Source organism: Erpetoichthys calabaricus, chromosome 8, assembly GCF_900747795.2.
Source record: "Erpetoichthys calabaricus chromosome 8, fErpCal1.3, whole genome shotgun sequence".
Classification (NCBI taxonomy): Eukaryota; Metazoa; Chordata; class Cladistia; order Polypteriformes; family Polypteridae; genus Erpetoichthys; species Erpetoichthys calabaricus.
Genome location: NC_041401.2, coordinates 89,987,742 through 90,008,460, shown reverse-complemented (window position 1 = coordinate 90,008,460; position 20,719 = coordinate 89,987,742). Strand labels below are relative to the sequence as shown.

General features: G+C 38.7%; 1 protein-coding gene across 1 annotated transcript in view; it reads left to right on the top strand.

The window, feature by feature from the left end:
- Positions 1-579: 579 nt before the first annotated feature.
- Positions 580-20,719, top strand: part of sez6b (seizure related 6 homolog b) — a 592,309-nt gene continuing 572,169 nt past the window's right edge. Inside the window, 1 exon segment of the mRNA XM_051930231.1 lies at positions 580-967. Coding sequence (XP_051786191.1) covers positions 895-967 — 73 coding nt within the window. The 5' untranslated portion in view covers positions 580-894.

Below are 20,719 nucleotides of genomic sequence, written 5' to 3'. Positions count from 1 at the left end.
TATACAGCTTTGGTGTTCACGTGTATCATTTTGAATTTAAACATTCTTCAAATACGTAAGACTTACATCATTATTCACATGCTTTGTAATCCTTTCTCTTTGTTAAACTTCATCCTCCGTGTTCTTGACACTTTTTACTGGAGGCGCTATTCTCTATGGAGTGTAACAGAGCCGCTGCGAGAGCCTTAGTGAGATGTTTGAGAGTGCGCTCCACGGCAGTATTTACGGGCGCTCTTTGATTTTAAGTGTCTAAGCGGAACCCAGAGGCAATCACTCAGTTTTCAGTACTGTATTTAATTTTATTTTAATTGCAAGGACATAACAATGGTTTTAATTTACTGTATTGTTTTCCTGGAGCCAAGACACTTTCAAAAGTGTCAAACATTGGTGTGAAAGAATACTGGGATTAGAAGTGCACATTGTAGCCTTCATAACGAGAACGGCTATTTTAACCTCTTTCTGGAAGCGATAAAGTGCATTTTTTAAATGCGTCCTCTGATGGTGTTTACGGCAGGCGCGCTTCTCTCCCAAATCCTGAAGCGGCGCTCGGACGCGTCTTTATTTTTTTGTTGCGCTCTGTAGCGGTACTTACGGGAGGAGCTGTCCACTCGTGGTGCTGAAGGACTCCGCTCTTCTCTTCAGTGCTGAAACAGCGCACGGCGAGAGTCGGGTGTTTACTGCGAAGCACTGCTTTCAAATCAAGCAGCTCGGCTCCGCGCAGCTGACTTCAGTTACATCAGAGCACATTGACAGATTATCATCAAACCCAGACTGGATTTGCTCGCACTGTCCTTGGGCTGTTCTTACATCTCCCAGCTAGTCGTCTACGTTCGCGCTTTGTCACAAAAGTATTTTAAGCAGTAGCCTCATTGACGGAGCTCTCCAACAGCAGACATGTGCACCAAGAGAGAATATGGACTTGGCGTGTACACTGTAATGCTGTTTCTGTCTAGGATTGCCGGGAAAGGTAAGATCTTCATTTAAATTTTTGCCGCTGTATTTTAACGATGAACATGTTTACAAAGATAAGTGACTTGACAGCTGGAGGGAAGGCCAGGTTGGTGTTGCTAAATCGTGGATTAGAACATAAGGTGGTGGGGCTTGTCTGCAGTCCTGTCGGTTATTATTATTATTTTTTTTTGCCTTCGGAGTTTATACCACTTAAACACGAGAAGATGTATTGTTTGCGAGAGTAGCGACAGCGAATTAATTTAAACAGGAGTATTCGGCATGAGAAAGTGACTCGCTGTGTTGCTTTATTAATTTCCCTCGTAATAAAGAAGCCTCCAGGGCCGCCAGTAGTGAATTCATTTCAGTAATCTCGTTTTATTCTACACGAAGACCACTTAACAGTTGTAAATAAAGAAATGTAAGCATCTATTTGCTTTAGCCTGAGACCAACTCCGTTTCCTTTGAATAAAAATAAAAGAAGGTACTGCGTGTCTAGGAGAGTGTCCGGTTTTTACCTTGCAGTTACGCGATGCCATGAATGTATTCTTGATCCAAAAAGTGGTAAACTTTTACAAACTTCTGTCAAGCGAGTACAACAGGTAAGGTGAGTTATGTCTCAAGGTGCGTAACTCAAAAGAATTAAATCGAAAAGGTTTTCGAGACTTTAGCAAAAGTAAACTGTTCCCGACAGGAAATTATGTTCTCCCGAAAAAACACTTTTTTTTTTTTTTGAGGGGGGTGGGTCCTATTTTTGCATTAAACAACACTTGCTGATGTTTTGTAATGTGTATTTACCTCGCATGTTTCTTTTAAAAAATATTTAGTTATTACCACGCAAAAGAGGGCTGCAATGTAGAATCGGGCAATATTTAGATATAATAGCTGTAATCTATCTATCTATCTATTTATAAAAAAATATTTATGCTTGAGCGGTCTACGGTTTGCCGTTTCTAAGGGAAACGGGACACATACAAATCTAAAAAACATCGAGCGGTTGCTTCTTTGGAAGGAGCACTTGAATTGTTAGATGTGTAATGTGTGCTTAATATTAACATAACTTTTAAAGAGATATGTAATGTTTGAAAGGAACACTTGGTCTTATAAATAGTGAATTTCTGACTCTGCGATATATCTTTTAGTTTTGGCCGCGTCCAATCAAGTATCGTGCCAAAAGCGGCAACAGATTTGCTTTAAATCGCATTCCTGCCTTTTTATTATCAGGGTACTGATGTTTGCAAATCACATATATTAAAAAGACAGAAATTCCTGAAATAGAAATATGACCTTTATTACGGTTTTCTCAGACCAAGTTTTAAAAAAAATAAATGTATTTTGATCCTAATAAATTTAATTGTATTTAGGATAACAAAACACATAGAATAACAAAGTTCAGTCAAGTATACATTTACGTGAGCAGTACAACAGTGCAAGCATTGTATTGCAGAAAAAGAAAATAAATAAATAGATAAGTAAATAAACCCATCAAACTAATAAGAAAACATAACACCTCTCACCCCTTCCCATATCAGAAAGCAGTATATAAAAAAGCGCTCAATAATGTGATTCTTCAAACAGCAGCAAAGATCATTTCATCAGTAAGTCGCCTTAGATAAAGGCATTTGCTAAATAAATACCAATAATACATTTCAAGGAAATGTCACATTGAATAAATCAATTTCTGAAAATTGATAATTTAAAAAAAATCCAAAGTGTATACAGCAAAGTAATTTTTTCTTTTATTTGTGGTTACGCTGTGCCACTTTATATGTGACAGATGTACCTGCTCAAATTCTGGCAGTTTAACTCTTTTATGCATTTCTGAAGTGACTCTGAATGTATAGTCACAATGGTGGATGTTCCTCAGTGTGAAGTGTACACAGCACATTCACTAAGCTAAGCCTCTAAACCCTCTAAAGTGCATACACCAAAAAACTGTTGTCACACATTTAAGGGAAATTATAACATTATAACACAATAACAGTTAATGGAGCACAGGCAATTTTGCCTTGTACAGTATGTGTAAGTAATACTGTTTAGACTCTATTAGGATATTTCATCAGGCAGATCTACATGTGCTGTGTATTTTACATTATCTGTATATATATATATATATATATATATATATATATATATATATATATATATATATAATTATTTTTTTGACAAACTGCTAATTTGGGTTTAATGTTATTCTTATTTAAGCACTGGTTATTTGTCAAGTTTCTTTGTTGCACCTGATACCAGTGGTGCTAGAATTCAAAATGCTGCTTCATCTTAAGAGAGACCCTAAATCAATCCTGCAATTATATGGATTTGTTGACTGTTGTTCTAAAATGAGATTTTGCAAAGGCTATCTGCTGTGTCATTATAGTGAATCTTTTAAGAATTACAGTACATGGTACTTTTCCTAACAGATTCAAGCATATTTTACATCATTTGTTTTCCAAAATACGGTACTTCATTGATATAAATATCATTTAGTTTCTCTTATCATGAAAGTGGGACTCGTGGTTTGAGTCACAAGAGGAAGTGAAGGTGGACGGATGAGAGGAGTGCATTGTATGCTCAAGTGTCTATTTTCATTCGCTTTTTGTTTTGTTCCTCTCCGTTCCTTCACTAACCTTGGTAAAAAAAATTCCGATCGCTCTCCGCGTTTCGACCTCCTGTCAAATGCTGACATACGCAGAAAGAAAATTAGATTCGCTAAAAAGTGACAGCCCTGTGAGGCAAAACAGCACTTTGATATGACTGTAATTTCAATTTTGCAATTTAAATAACTGTTTCATCTCTATTCTGATGACTTCAGGAAACATAGGATTCTTAACAGATATGATATGGGAGACATCAACTTTTTTATGCTCAGGTGATTTTTTGTTTTTCAGACCTCTAAATGTGTTTGTCGAGACATTGCAACAACCTTCCTAAGAATCTGCATCAAGGTGCCAGACTAAAGCAGCTGTCTGACGTTTAGCGCCGGGTGAATACGATTCATATCCCAGGATGGTGCCTCTCCAGATTGTTGGCTAGACTTATCTTATTAATGCAAGCTTGACATAACAAATACAGCAGCTTGGTTGCAGTAGAAAAATAATGTAGAACAGTTTTGTGCAAATAAAAAAAAAAATCTTAACAAAGCATCTTACTTGTTGTATCCTGATTAACTCCAAAATATTTTAAAATGTATTTATGCCGGCTACCTGCAGATCATTTGAATAATTGTAACGTGTGCTGTTCATTTCCAGTTATGCCAGACAGATGCTCTTCCTTGTACTTTAAAGCTTTGATTAGTTCAAAGTCTTGGTGTTGGTACAGAAGCTTATTAAGATGTAATAGTGTAAAAATGCATCCCATGTGCTTATTCTACTGGTCTTGTTCAGCTTGCAATGAGGAAATATTTTTAATAAGAGAAAGCCCAAAATGCCAGCACCATTGTACACATTACAAAACAAATCAGATCTGTGTGAGCAATGATGTGAGCAGCATTGTTACTGAACATGAATGTGCAACATTGCTCTTAATTTTGTTTTTGTGGCAGCTGAATATTATGCTCTTCATGAAAGAGTGTGTCCTATATTGTATGCTGAGTCCTATTAAGTAAATTCCAATCCTCTGCCTCGAAACTAGAGCATGCTGCTTTGTTATTGAAAATACAGGCTGTACCATGATTGTATTTACTGTAGACAAAGGAGCCAGCATAAAGTAATAAATAGCCAGTCGCTGCTTTAATAACCTGCTGGGGTTGAGAGCCTTTAGAAGTAAATGTTTTTGTTACAATACTCCTGTTAAATTGTAATTAAAGTACACAGTTGCTTACAGTAGGACTGATTCGCAATATATTGGTTTACAATGCCGTGTTATGTCAATAAAATGTATGCTTTCGAGGACTCTTACTTTGCTGGCTTTGTAATAAAAGGTTTAATTCATGCTTGTCTTAAAGCACACTTTTACACACACTCGTCTCACATTAAAGTACTGCGCATTACTAAGATGATCCTAATACTGCACTCTTGGAGGCTTGTAATAAAAAGGCAGGTCTAGAGCCGCTCATATACAAGGGGGCTGTGTGCGAGTTTAAATGTAAACATTTGCTGACAGAAGAGATTGGATTAAAATAAAGAAGATGATATTGCTAGTGTTATGAAATATTGTACAACCATGCAAGCAACCCACCGTTTGTGTGCTCGAAATAAACAAACATGGCTAGAGAAGCTTGTGCATAATGTGCGAGTAAATAGAAAAATACATGTTGATAGAAGAGCTGCAGAACTAAAAACACTTGATCTTACATCATGCATGATAACTGAAATGTTTCAGTGTCTTGGTTATATTGTAATGACCATAACACAAGTTAAGCCATTTGAGTTTTAAATGGAATACTTTTTACATTCTAGATATGTTTTATTCTTTAATAGATGTGGTATGAAGCCCTGCAATGGACTTGGGCCCTGTCCAGTGCTGGTTAATGTCTCAATCCTGATGCTGCTGAGAAAGGCTTCACCCTTACCCCCATCCCCACACACAAATAGGAATTTTATGCTATAAATTATAGTATAAAGCTACTAAAAATGTATTTTAGAATATCTGAGTATATAACATAATCATACCTTAATGGGGCACTGTGGCCTTACAGCTCCTTAATCCTCAGCTTGAATTCCAGCTTCATCACTGTCTTGGGGAATTTGTATGGTCTTGTTGTCTCTGTGTGAATTTTCTCCAAGTATTCCATTTCTTATCATCATCATAAAGATGTGCCATTTAGGTTAGTTGGTGATTCTAAACAGGTTTTGTATGCACTCTGGTGTGTCCTGTAACAGACCGGTGTCTCATTCAAGTCTGTTTTCAACTTGTGGTTGAGGCTCAGGCTGCTCTGCCAATGTATTGAAGTAAAAAGTTTGAGTAAATGAATGAATACAGAGACTGAGAAAATGAATGAATACAGAGATGTGCTTTGCGAGCCAGGTTTTCATGCTCTACTTGTGTCCGCATGCTACTCTTAAAGAAGGGTGCATTAGTTAAATTGACCTGTTGTGAGTGAAGCTGATGTCCAGCCCTGAGTTCATTCTGATCTTGTGTCTTGTACAGTTTGAGTTTCCTGCAGCCCCCTAATGGGCAGAGTGAGGTTATAAAATGTTTCATTTTCAATTCATAAGTGCTTGTCGTTGGTATCGATAATTAGAAGCTTGCTCATTTAAAGATCGCCTCAATTCCTTTGATCGATAAGAGGCAGTGTAAGTTAGGGATTAAAGCCTTGGAATGTCAACCACAATTTTATTGGTTCAGTTCTCTGTCATGCTCTGACTGCAGATGTGCTCATTTACTTAGCAATGTCAATTTTAATATGCCTTCCAGTCCAAATTTCTGATATCATAAAAGAAGGTATGCCAGCCGCGTTCGATAATTTAGTCTTTGACCAATGTCCTGATGCCTCTTCCTAAGTCTTTGTATACTTCACCCATTGTTGTCTTCAAAAAATGTCCAGTCCAAAGCTTCAGCTGAAATTACACCCAGCACCGAGGAGACATGTTGTTCACTGGGGTACCTGAAAGGCTCTTGAGGATTAAAAGGAAGAGTGTGAGTAACTGCTACAGGTATACACATCTAGAAGGTGGTGTATGAAATGTTCCTCCAAAGCCATTTTTGTGACCCTTAATCTGCCAGTAGAAAAACGTAAGCAACTGTGTTGCAGTGTCAACTAAATTAATATTATAGCAATGTAATGGAGGCCACATATTTAGAAAAGTGTGAGCATTCACGGTCTTGCATACGGACACCACATAACTGGTGAATTTCTTTGTTAAAGTCTACAGTGTCACAGCTCCTGGATTCAAGTGTTGGCCCGATCTCTGCACTTCAAGACTTTGCCCACTATACAAGTGACTGTGCCCTGCAGTGGATTGTCACCCCGTATCAGGGTTGATTCCTGCCTTGGGCATGATGTTGCTGCAAACTACTTCCATCCCTCCACCCACCCTGAAAGGAATAAAGCTGATTTGAAAACATATACATGGGTGGATGTCTACACGACACAACACACTGCATATGCAGGAATGCCTGTCATTTAAGACAGGGACATTGCTTCATATTTATACTGGTTGTGTATGGCACACAATATGGAAGATCGCCTCATAATGTACCCAACACCCATCTCCTCTATTTTCTGGCCGATTGTGCGTATGAATCATGCTCTGTGTCATTTGTCGGTGATTTTCTCTCAAATGTACAGCTGAGCAGAGCACAATAAACCCAGACACCACTGGGGTGCACACAACCATCTATTTACTTGTACCAGTAAGACAGTGTTCTTTAGCAAAAGCGGGTAATGGAAGCTCCTAGGCGGCTCTTATTGTGTTCTCCAAATTACAGGCCAATTAAAACAACAAACTCTCAGCATGAGACCACAGTGAGGACTGAATATAAGTCATATTTATAAAGACACTAACCTCTCACATTTTCCTTTGGTGCTATTAGAGTTGTAATTATGCAGTGCCAGTGAAAGACGTGGACTCTCTGTTGTTACCATTTAGTTTTATTATTATTTCCATTTTAAGATCAGTCTACCCATGTACTGTTGAAGCTTGCATAGTGTAAAATATACACGGTGCCTTGCTGCTGTCACCTCATCAGCTTAGCGTTTCATTGCGGATTATTAGATGGGGGCCAGTTTAAAAGCAGCGGGACCCTGTAAGCAGGCTTCCTGTTTGCACTTGTCAGGCCGTGATGGCAGTGAATTAACGCCTTGACACTTCAACATGTACCTGATAATTCTGCCCAGAATCATTCAAAGCTGCTGGAGCTAATTCTCTGATCCGCTGTGTAAGGCTGCCGAATACACATCTCAGGGGCGCTGCAGCTCCTATTTGCATTTCATAATGACATGGAAAAAGAGTTTTGAATAGCCGGGACATGGCCAGTACATTCCCCTAGTCAATGTGAAAAGATACAAGCTGCAAGAGCACCGGTGTGTGTTAACTTCGGGGCCTCGGAAAGCTCGCTCATTTACTCTCCCCAGAGACTCTTCTGGAAACATTAGTACCTGCTGAGTCCAGGCAGATGGCTACACTTAGCAGGCAGGCCTCAGCCTGTGTGTGGTCACCCCTGTGCCCCCTGCTGCCTAGCACTTGCTTTGTCAAGACGGGAACTGATGAAAATTTGAACAAATTCTCAATTTGGCAAAAAGCTTAGCCAAGAAGCGAGCCATCACCCTGCATTGCAGCAATCAACTGCTTTAATGCTGTGTGGCATGAATGGATTCCCTGGCATTTTTTTTTTCTTTTTCATTATGGTACCAGGACAAAAATGACAACAAGGGATGAGCTGTATCAAAGGAAAATCTATTTTAGGTAATAATTGTTATCTCGACAAAGGGTTGATGTTTTTGACTTGTGTTATTTTTGACTCTTGAAATAATTAAGCATTGACTATTGACTATGATGACTGAGTAAAAAAAAGAAAAGTGGTGATGGTAACGACAATAGCATTGGTAACATTTAATAACTGGATTTATTTAAATGAGGACTCTTCCTGCCAGAATGGGGTGCTGTCACCAGGCTGTATGCAGCTTTTATTTTGCCATAACTTTATCACGCATCCTCCAATGTTGTAAGCTTGGCCCTTACAATCCATGAAAAGGTCTTCACTGTGAAACTAGAAACAGCAGTGCTATGGCTCAGCTGAGGAAGCGGTTCCACTTATAGCACCATCTATCCATTTTCTAATCTGTTCATGTTGTACCAGAGCCTACCACAGCATCTTTGAGTGCAAGAAGTGATGCCAGGGCACACACACACACACACACACACTCATACCAGGCCACAATGCCATTACTGTTAATGTGACGGCCATCCCCAGATAGGAGTGTCATATAACCTTCACTCAAATTTCACTACACTGCTAAAGCCGAACTGCACCTCATTTTTAATAAATGACCTCTTAAATAAGTGGATGACCACCCAAAGGTGCTTTATCATAAAGGAAAATTGATCCTCTTTTACAAGATTTAGCTGGCAGCTTTCTGGTTTATATTCCAACACCTTAACCACAAAGATACAACCACCATGAGGCAGACTACAGGTGTGTCCCATTTTATTTTTACTTAGTTTTCTCTGAAGCTTCCTGAAATTTTGATGCACTATTGCAACTCAGTATGGTCACTGCAACTACTCAATTCCAATTTTTACCTCATATCCGATTTTTTTCTTTGTCCATTCAAACAAATTTTGCAAGCAATCTACATCTGATTTGAGTGTGTACAGATATCTATCCAAAGTGTGTCTCACTTACTTGACAAGGACAGATTTGTTATTAGGACCACCATGAACACCAACAGCAAGTTTCCCTCATGCACTGTCTCATACTTTTTTTAGCAGGGTTGTCAGGAAATTTGTCACCTCAAGATGGCAAAGAAGAGAAGTAGAAAATGAAAGATCGTAGCTGTTGGTTTGAGCACAATTATCACAGGAGTGGTGGGGGTGAGATGTGGCGGGTTTGGGTACAAAATGGTGGTTTGACAATTTCAGAATGTTGATGGGGATCTTTGATTACTCATGATGATGTCTGTCCGCAAGACATTTTCAGTAAAACAGGTGATAGTTCCACCAGAAAACACATAGCAATTGGGCTGTATTGGCTGGTAGTAGTAGCACCAAATGCTTATTGCTTTGTATCCAGTGATATGCTGAGGCATTGCAATTATTACTCTTTTAAACAAAAAGATCTAAAGATTCTGCAGTGGGCTGGGGCCCTGCCCGGGGTTTGTTTCCTGCCTTGCGCCCTGTGTTGGCTGGGATTGGCTCCAGCAGACCCCCATGACCCTGTACTTAGGATATAGCGGGTTGGATAATGGATGGATTGATCTAAAGATTTCATAAAGAGTGCTGTAAAATTAACAATGGAGTGCAAATTTCATGACAATTCCAATCCAAGTGTTCAAACCCAGGTCACAGTCAAGTTACATACTAAACATACCGGATTTAGTGTTGCATACTCCAAGTTCCAGTTCCATGTGTTGTTTGTTTTTATGCTATTGACACATATCTAAAAACATTGAGTGTGTGTCATATCCAAATGGTAAAACTGGAATTGAGCTGCAGTGACAAAAGATCAAGGATGTCATTTATAAAATCTGAGTTGTACAAAACACACATTTCTATGCAATTTACTCTTTATAAATCACAACCATCTTGCAAATTTTGTGTATGTGAATGTGCCATAAATCCCGGCCACCCTGAAACAACCATATAAGGACTATGCTAATGAACCTCATATATATGCAGTCACAATGTTGCTTACCTTGTTTGGCTGGTAAAGAAGCCCCTCCCACCAGACACATCCAGACACTGGAACCTGCATTTGAGGAGTTCTGTGGTGCGCTCCACAACTGAGCCTCTCCTCTGCACTTTGGGGGTCAGGGAACCATTATCTAATCAGGTAGCCACTATTAGCTGGCACATGCTATGGCATGATTGCTGTTACAATGACTAGTGTACTGTATACCAGTGATTCCCAACCTTTGTGTTGTTGCGACCCCCCCGTTCCCCCTCTGTGAATTTAGCGTGGCCTACCTATCTTTGTCTGAGCTAGCGGCAAATGGAGTTCCCGTCCCCCTTCGATTAATCAAGCACGATTGTCAGTGGGGGTTGAGGAAGTTGTCCTGGGTAGGTCACAATCCACCAGTTACGCTGACAATATAAATTGAGCTCTAGCTTTCCTGTTCTGAATAAGTGGGATAAAAAATGGATGGATTAATGGAAATTCTGGAGCATTATTAATTTTTTATTTTCATCCTATGCCACAGGATGCCACAGTGGTGTGTGTGACAGAGGTTTCCTCCGATCAAGGGAGTGCATTCAAGCATTCGAGACAAGAGTGTGCGCAACTTTGCTATCATTTAAAAAATGATCTGTTTTGCCAACAGAAGCAGCTATCTGACATGTAAATGAGGGAAATACTGTATATAAAATATAGCTGTTGAAGTGACCTCTCTCAAGCTAAATTTAAAACAGTAGACTAATTCATAATTTATAGAGAATGTTTCTTTGCTTTTTGCAAGAACGACTAGGTAGGAATTAAATTATCATATACACTGATTATTTACATATAAATATAAGTTAGTGGTATCCTTAAAACTTCTGAGAAAAAAGCAACCATTTATTAGAGATTTATTTTAGTAACATACTGCATGCCCTGTTGCGGGCTGGAGGGCATTATACTCCGCCCAGGACTATGAATCACACCTGCTGTTTTACTTAATGCAATGACGTTACCAAGAACAAGGAATTGCATTGGTTTCTAATCCTGAGAAGTTACAAGAGGTAGCTGATATAAACTGAGGAAAACCCATGTTAAGTGCTTCAGTGCAAATAAGCAGCACTGGCCCTCTTAAAAGTAAACTAAAATAAATCTGTATGTCGATTTCAACCTATTGAGGTTTTAAATCGGTGATCTCAAAGTTCGGTCCTGGAGGGCCGCAGTGGCTGCAGGTTTACATACTGACCTTTTACTTAATTAGTGACCTGTTTTTGCTGCTAATTAACTTCTTTTCAATTAATTTTAATTGACTTGCTCTTGAAGACCCAGAATGCTCAATTGTTTCTTTTTCCTTAATTAGCAGCCAAGCAATAATGAGATACAAAATGAGCCACAACATGACCAGCAAACGTGTCCATCATATAATATCTGAAAATAAAAATAAGGTGAAGGTCTCAGGAATGCTGATCTGCTCAGGTCTTCAAAACATTTTAATGTTGCTCTTAGAAAAGAGAAAATCAACAATTTCAGAAATGTATGCTATTGCACAATAAGAGCAGCAAAAAGCCATGGAATTAAAGAACGGGTTTAATTAACGACAAGAATCAGATCCTAATTAAGCAACCGTTTGGAGTGAAATTGGTTGGAGTTTGAGGCCCTGACTTAGTTGGCTCACTCACTTCATAGTTCATTTCTATTTGGGTGCCATTTAAGGAAAGAAATGAAGCACTTCAGAGGAATGATGAAGAAATTCAGGGGAACAACTCTTAAGAAACAAGTCAAATAAAATGAAAGGAAAAGGAATTAATTAGCAGCAAAAACTGGTCACCAATTAAGAAAAATGTTAGAATGAAAACTTGCAGCCACTGAGGCCCTCAGTGAGGACCGGAGTTTGAGACCACTGTTTTAAATGCTGGCCATGTAAACGCACAGAGATATTAATTACTACACGTGTTTCCCTACTTTATCAACGGTGTTGTAATTTCTCAGTTTCTCCTAAATGGATGGGTCAGAGTTGCTGTAAATATACATATGTTCTCCCGTTAAGATTTCTTTTATAAAACCCGACGTTTACGCGGAAAGCAAATTTCATAAAAATCTGCCCTTTACCCCTGTGTTCGCCTCGAAGTTTCGCAACGAGGCTATGGTGACGTAACAGTCAGTGATTGGCTATAACTCGTGCTGCACACACCACTCAATGGTTTGGGTTTGTTTCGTTCCTGGTAAAAGTTGATACAAAATGAAGTTCAAAGATATACTGGACAGTCAAGGTGGTGCCAGCATTTGTTTTTAACGTGACTTGGAAGCTGCAAACTGTAAAGAAGTGCCACGTGTATATTAACTTTAAATCGTAGGCATGCTGTTGTGGCGTCATCAAGATGTACTTGAGGTAGGTGTCCACCCGCAAGACTGAACTTGATAAGTGCGCTTGAAAATGAATGGATGAATGGTTCACGGAGTAAATTGTGGCTCGATGTGTCCAGAAAGAAGTTAAAGAAATAATTTACCGTTTTCTTGAAATACTGTATGAAAGTTTGGGATGGGCTGCTTCATCATCATTTTTATTATAGATTTACGGGGTCCTTATTGTCACATGTGCAGAGTAACAGTTTTCTTGTGTGTGCAAATCAAAGTGCAACACGTAGCCACTCTGATGCCACGATTAGTGCGTATGCCTTATTATTATCAAAATGATGATGACTGGTCAGTGTTGCTTTTCAGTTCAAAGTCTCCCGCTGGGCGCTGTCTTTTAAAAGTCCGTTCACGGGACATCACAATTAGAAGCAGGAAAACCAGTGGTTAAAATAACTCGAACATGAAAATAAAAAGAACGCAGAGTCTATAGTAATCAAATAAACATGCAAGTGTCCTTCCCATCAGTGTTGGATGCTTGTCTCCATCTGTTTTTTTTTTTTTTTGTTGATGGAAAAACTGAATGAATCGCAAACATTTTTAAATGTGGGAGTAAGCCGATGTAACAGAACATTCATTCAAATCAGGGTTCACAGCGGGCAGTGTCTGTCCTAACAACATTGGGAGCAAGGGAGGAACCAACCCTGGACAGGGCACCTGTGCATCACAAGGCTGGCTCACTCAAATACACTAACTTAAAGATGCTCCATTAACTTAATCAGCTTGGAGAAGCAGGCAGGCAGTGACTGTGGACCTCTGGAGCTGTGAGCCAATGGGACAGCCTCAGCCGGGCCTACCGTTTAGTCTTACTATGTGTGGTCAATGGATAATCCACACAGCAGGGATTCTGAGGGCAGGACACAAGTACATTTTCTTTGTTTTCCTCACATTTATGGAGTGTGGCCTGTTTTGAGAGGTATGACAGCCTAAAAGAAAGGCAAAAAGAAGATGCAATTCTTGAACTAATACTTTATAATAGTTTATCTCAGGGAACAGACTGGGCCTGTCCAGTGAGGCACAGCGAAGCGTGCCATGCTGTCTTGACATCCGTCACCTCATCACGTCTCAGCTGGTAATCCCCTGATATTGAAGGCTAGTGGGAGATTACTACAAGGTGGGGGTGAGGGGTCTTGCATTTCTGCTTGCCAGGAAGGTTCTGGCCAATAGAGTCAAGCTGTGTTTGGGCAAGAAGAGACAAAACAGATGTTGTCATCCTGTCGATGTGCTAGTGTGGAGGATGATCATGAGCAAAATTTGAAGGAAAAAAGAGGAGATGATGAACCACATTTCATTTGTAATACATGTAGACCTCTTGTATAAAAAGTGACCTGACTTTAGCTAGCACTAAAAAATGTAATTTTTGCCTTTTATTCAGTCTGTTATTTATATCAGGATGCCACTCTATCATTCAATTGATTTATTGAATCTGCCTAATCCACTTAACGGCCCAGAGCCTATACTGGCAGCATTGGGTGCAAGGCAGGAACAAATGCTGACCATAGTGCCAGTAAAAGTATGAAAAATTAAAAACATTTTTTTTTTTAAACATAACCCACTAAATTCTAATACTGCTGCTATAAATCCCCCCGCACCAACTCTGACCTGACTCTTGGCAGCCAGCAGCAATCCCCACCCTACCAAAATGACATAAAGCACATGAATATGAATTTGATTCACTGCACTAAGGTGATGTGCTGTATTGTGTTAGAAAATTGAAGCTGTAAGAAAGGCAACAGTCAAGTAGGTAACTTTTATGGAATAGCGTATAATAATATTGCTTTTGTCTGTGTGAGTATATTGTGATAGATGGGCCATGTCCAAGGCTACACTGGCAGAAAGAGCCTATTATAATATTCCCGAGCAATCATTTGTTGAAAGAAAAAAGTGTAGCACCATATGGAGGACTCCAGGTCACGGCAAATGCAATGTGATGTATCTGCGGAAAGGAGCGATGGTTGCTGATTACATTGTGAGGGAGAAGGGGTTCAAGCAGTTTGGCACTTGAGGTTAGAAGATAAAGACCATCTGGAGGTCTCATAGTAACCTGAGTGTAGAGAGGTGAGAAGAGTTAAGATTTTATCACTTTGAAAGGGCACCAGAAAATAGAACTAGCTGTATTGCCTAGGCTACTGTAATAACAGGTGACAATAAAGAGTCTGTTTTGGGTTTGATTCCTGAATATCTTTGTGAATATAATAAACTCACCATAATCTAATAAAAGCTTTCTCACGTAATGTGAGGATACAATAGATACCCATTATGCACTGTGTGTGTTCTATGTAGTGTATAAAACAGTAAGACGAGTGGTTTTGATCATACATTTGGCCCAAAATAACGTATTAGGGAAATTAAACCAAAGTGGAATGCTACAACAGTCAGATTTTTACTGAAGTGCTGGGTTAAGCTTTTCCAGAGCAGAGAAGAATATTCCAGCCTTTTCATTTATGCCTTTCATTTATTTGCAATTGGTTAAGGCAGTCATGCACTATGTGATATTTTGCCCGGGTTGAGAGCACCCAAATGGATGTCAGATAAGATCGACACAAAATGAAAGTTGTTAAAGGTCATAGTGTCGCTATGTAGAAGGTAGGAGGTACAGTATGTTCTGTTCTCATCCAAGCGGCTTACAGACTCCCCATGTTTTTCTGATATGTCGAAAGAATTTACGCGCTGTTGGTTTGAGTTTGTCTAGTATAAGAGGTCCTAAAGCCGAGGCTGCATTCCAATTCTCATTGACCAATCAGGAATCCACTTGGTGTTGTTAGCTGTTGTGTATGCTGTTTCTAGCACAGTTGCTAAATATTTGTGGGTGTGCAGACAAATTGGTTGAGTTGTGACAAGAAACTGCCCACAGTATGATATCTCTCTATTTATAAAAAAAATCCTGCGACGCAACGAGACGAGACTTTTTTGAAGAGATTTTTTCAAGTCCTGTGAGATGAGACTTTGGCAATGAGATTTTTTCAACTCGCGCTGTCCTCTCAACCATATTCAACCATGCACACGGTACTCTGACCTCTCATTCATGTGAATACTTTTGTCAGACACAGTTCCTGCTCTCTCTTATAAATTTTAACGTTTTCCTCGCTTTAAGTTCCCAATTAAAGAAGATGTATTATGTGCAAATCTTATTGAAGAATTTCATCATGGAGGGTTATCAACAGTAAAAATGAGTACGCGGGCAATCCGAGAAATGATGAAGTCAAACAGATTAATGCCAAAATGCCAATCGATTACAAGGCAAATTGGTTAAATGCATATCAGTAGACTATGCTGAAACAGTTGGTGGTGATTGTGCGGAACATGAAAACATCAACTTACAATATCCTGAAGAATATCTACAACTGTTAACATCGCCTGGTCTTCCTCCATTTCAATTACTGTAGAAAGAAGGATGTACCCAAGAAAGGTAATGTAGTAAATCTTCAGGGGATAACATTAGACCACAAAGGAGATCTTGATAAGCCATTCGTATTAAAACGTTAACAGTTTCCTGTTGGAATAGCTTTTGCAAAGACAATTAACAAATCTCAGAGCCAAACATTCGAAAAAGTCGTTTTATTTAATAGAGAGAAAGAAACAAAATTCAGTCACGGGCAGTTATATGTTGCATTGTCATGATGAAAGTCCAAAAACAGAATCAAAATTCAATGCGATATTGACGAAAATTTAATTCAAAAAATTGTTTTTACTGACGTTTTGCAGTAAAAGTGTAAGTTTAAAAAGTATTTGTGTGTTAATTTCAAAGCCAAATCAGAACAAAATCATTGTTTTTACTGACGTTTTGCAGTAAAAGTGTAAGTTTAAAAAGTATTTGTGTGTTAATTTCAAAGCCAAATCAGAACAAAATCATATTACGCAAAGAATAACTCTTTACGTAACATGAAACATAATTTACTTTCAAATTACAGTATTATGTTTTATTATTTTTTAATATGGTTAATTATTCGCTGTAAAATAAAATAGTTACAGTAGTTCTATTATGCATATGTAACAATTCCCATGAAAATAACAATCTGTTTAAATTGTACGTCCGCAACCCCATACGCGAGCGGCAGAACTGCAAAGAGGCGTAGTGTAGGCCCGGGGGTTGGCAAGCTAAGCAAGCAGGGGGCAAATCCTAGTTTCCCCTAAATAATATCACGATTAAGCGTTCAAAGTGGAAATCCCAAGGGCTGTTATCTATCAACTACAAATCCCTTCACTGCATGTTTGTACTTTTAACATACTGTAAGTAACACTAGTAGTAAGTAATAGTAAGTAGTACGCTAGCCATAAGATACAGGCTAATCAAGCAAATGATGATTGTGAGCTCAGCTACATTTAGCCTGCTGTAAAAATGCATAAAATGAAAAATCACTTCATGTTCCATAGTGCCAAACTGAGTTGGTACCGTGAATTTAATATGCAGTCTAATGTGAGCATGTTGCAAAGATCTCCAACCTTTCATGAACCTGTAAAGTTACATAGCTTATGCCTGCCACCAATTAGCTGTTGGTACCGATGAGTTGGTAAACTCATTTCAGTGTCAAAAATCATGTAGTCTATGCCCACTTTAACTTAAAATATCTGTTCACCATCCGTCTATTATCAAACACACTCAGTCTAAGTTAGGGTCGCACAGGGTCTGTTGAAGTAGTGCCAATTGTAGGACAGGATGCAACCACATCCATACCAGTCCAATTTAGGGAGACACAATTATAAAGTATAAAGAGGAAAGTAAGAACATATTCCTGTCATACTGGAACACTGTGGGTGGATAACTCTGGTCTATTCTTCAGTCCTGAATGGAATAAAATGGAGAGGAGAAAGGAGTGTGGGCGAGTTGCTGCAGCCATTATTTGGCTTGAGCCTTGCTGATGACATCCGACCCCGTTAGCACCCTTTGGGTGTTGCCTGTTGATTAGCACATTTTGTAGGAATAGTGCTGAACTCTGTACATGTTACAGCAATGACGATATGAATCTTTAAAAGTAGAGGTAATTGCACGGGGTTGACATTTTGACTTGAGCTCACTTCATCTATTAAAATACTTCTCTTTAAGATTGAGGTTTTGCTTCTTTTTTGTCCTGTGTTTCTTGTGTGTGGTGTTCGAATGAAATTTTTGAACATTATTCTGTATTTGAATGACAATTTTATGTCACTTGTTTCATGGTTTACATGTTTGGCCTTGTTAGTTTCGTAATAAGACAATCTTGGAAGCACAGTGAATTGCTTTTGTTATGCCACATGTTCCATTTGCAGCACCAGGTGATGTTACAGCCACAATTCTGTATCCATGTATCCTCTTCACAGATTATTCCATTGGTGAATTTTCAGTAGCTGAGGCTATGCATTGTAGTGAAATCTGTTTTAGATAAAAAAAAAAAAAAAAGAAGTATTTATATTAGGCATTAACTGGGAAATCCATTTGGTTTATTGGTTCAGTTTTTTTTTTCACTTTGGAATTTCATGTTGTGTACTTTTCTAACAAAAGAGTTGATAGTTTCTGCATTGATAATATCCTGTGAGTTCTTTATTTAAATTTACAAGTTCAATCTGATACTGGACTAAAATATGGCTGTTTAATGTGAAGGGCAGATATCTTCTTATTCAGAACTATACATGAAGATCCCGTGTCGTCAGCTTGTCTTGATGTTAAAGATTGGTCCTTTTGGTTTACAGCAAATATTCACATCTCCAGTAGGTGGAATACAATGCTTAGGCCGAAACAGAATAAAGGTGTAGACCCACTTGTGCAGTCATCTTGTAACTTTTACCTGTTAGCCCCTTGGGAGAGCTAACTGCTGTGTACAATGAGACAAAATAATACTGGAACCTGATGGTACTAAGAAAACCGGGAGCTACAAAATATTAACAGAAGCTTGCCAGTATAATGACACCCGTATTAAAAAGTGTGACAGCACTGAACTACACGTTGGATTTTCTGGCTACATTTATGCCAACTTTAGTTTTCATTTTTAATATTTATGGTTCAAAACTAGATGGCTTAGTACAGTTCAGTACTGATTGATTCCTGTCCATTCAAGTCCTTTCAAATGCATAATTTTCTATATGCAGTTGCATGACCCTTAGGAAATGTTGAGAATCACAATTCAGCTGGCTTTCTTAGCTTCGCTGTACTAAACCTGCATTGTGATTTTATACTAAGGAAGAGAAAGTCAGCTTTGCTTTGTCACTTACACCTAGTTGTGTAGTACAGTTGGTGCCTTCTGAATTATCAAGGCAATTTGCCGTTTTCTACAAATGTTGTGCTGTTTCTGTCATATGTTTATATTAAGACTGTAAATCTTCTTAGTGCAATTGGTCAAAAGAAACCAGAAAAAGGGGATGTGTGTGTATGTATATGTGTGTGTGTGTGTGTATATTTTATTTATATATATATATATATATATATATATATATATATATATATATATATATATATATATATATATATATATATACAGGATTTATATATTTATATATAAAATACACAATGATAGCTTCTGTTATTGGAATGGCATGATGGAAGGGTTTGGTCTGGAGGGCAGATTTTAAACACGCTTGGCTTGGTGCCGTCGTCCTGCCAGATCATGTAAAATAGCATCTAACCAACAAACACTTCTGCTCTGCTGTGCGGAAAATCTCTACGGTCAGCCTACAGGAGTACTTTACTGGGCAGATTGTACCATAGTAACTGAGGTGCCCTCAAATGTGCTGCAGCCTGACTGAAGCACACTTGTATGTGTGTGTTCCGTAAGCATTGCTGGCCAAGTGTCCCTGTACTGAATGAAATGACTTTGAGAGAAAAATAGAAATGAAAGCAAAATGGGATTAATGATAGAATCAGTGAAACGAAAATCTCTACTACTTACTTTGAGAGAAATAAAAATAAAAACCATAGGTGAATTCTCCTTCAGGGTGGACTTATTGGCCCAGTCACAATTCGTTTTATGTGGCTACCCTAAGGACACTCCTCATGTTTCTTCTAAGGAGGATACAATGGTGATTTCCACATTTAAGTCCAGTTAAAATATTGGGAGTTTTTGGGCACCTTGTGACTTATCAGCATTTCCATGCTCTTTATATCCTTGCTGTTTCCTAAGTGCCTTATGATGTGCTCACTATGAAATGTGTGCTATACAATAGACTGATTGATCGCACACTCGTTACTAGCTTACTGTTGAATGAGGTGCTTGCTGTGAACGACACTAAAATGCCCACCTCTGCCTTTCACCCCCTCCCTCCCCCTCAGTGTTCTTTCTCCCAGTGGATGGCTTTTTATTTATAACAATGTGACTTTCTTCCTCTGGCTTATTTCTTCTGCTGAACATATAAGTTAATGATCACAGAAAGGCAGAGGCCCAATGGCAGAGGGCCTGCTTGCTGCCAGGGAGGTGTGTTACTGTCTCTGCTGGACGCCATTGCGAAGGCTGTATTACAGAGCTGAACATTTTTAAGGGCTTGTTTCATAGCTCTTCACTTATATGTATCATCCTCATATTAGAATTAACCTCCTGAAGCCTGTTATAGGTATTCTCTTCAAACATGCTACTTAGTTAAACTGATTTCGAAATTCTAATGGCCATTTTTTTATTTTCAAGTTTGTTTGCATTTTGTAGAGGCTAAGTGGTGCTCAAGCTGTGCAGTTCACTTACCAACTATGTACAGTTCTATGGTGAGCCAACAGATGGTGCTGCACAGATCTCTACACTGAGGAAGGCAAATACATAACCATTCTCTTTGATATACTGTAGCCTATGAATTGCCTGTCTTTAATTTTTTTGTGAAACTGAATTATAACATGGTGGGAAATACAAATGCTATTTCTATGTGGAATCAGAGTGTAAGCTTAAATTAAAGGAAAGTAAGACAGGATTTTTTTTTGTGGGATACATAAATGGTTTGCAGGATTATTTAACATCAAGCCAGTCATCAAGCCTTTACAGATCCACATAGTGTACCAATTGTCCATTTGCTTTTTTCAGTTTATTATGCTAATTGATGTTTTTTTTCCTCATCTTGCTGCTGCCCAGCCAGTAGTTAACCCATTTAGTGGAGCTCAGTGTTGTGGTGGCTGGAGTCTGTGCAGATGCCATCAGGTGGTAGGTACACTGACTTATGCAGG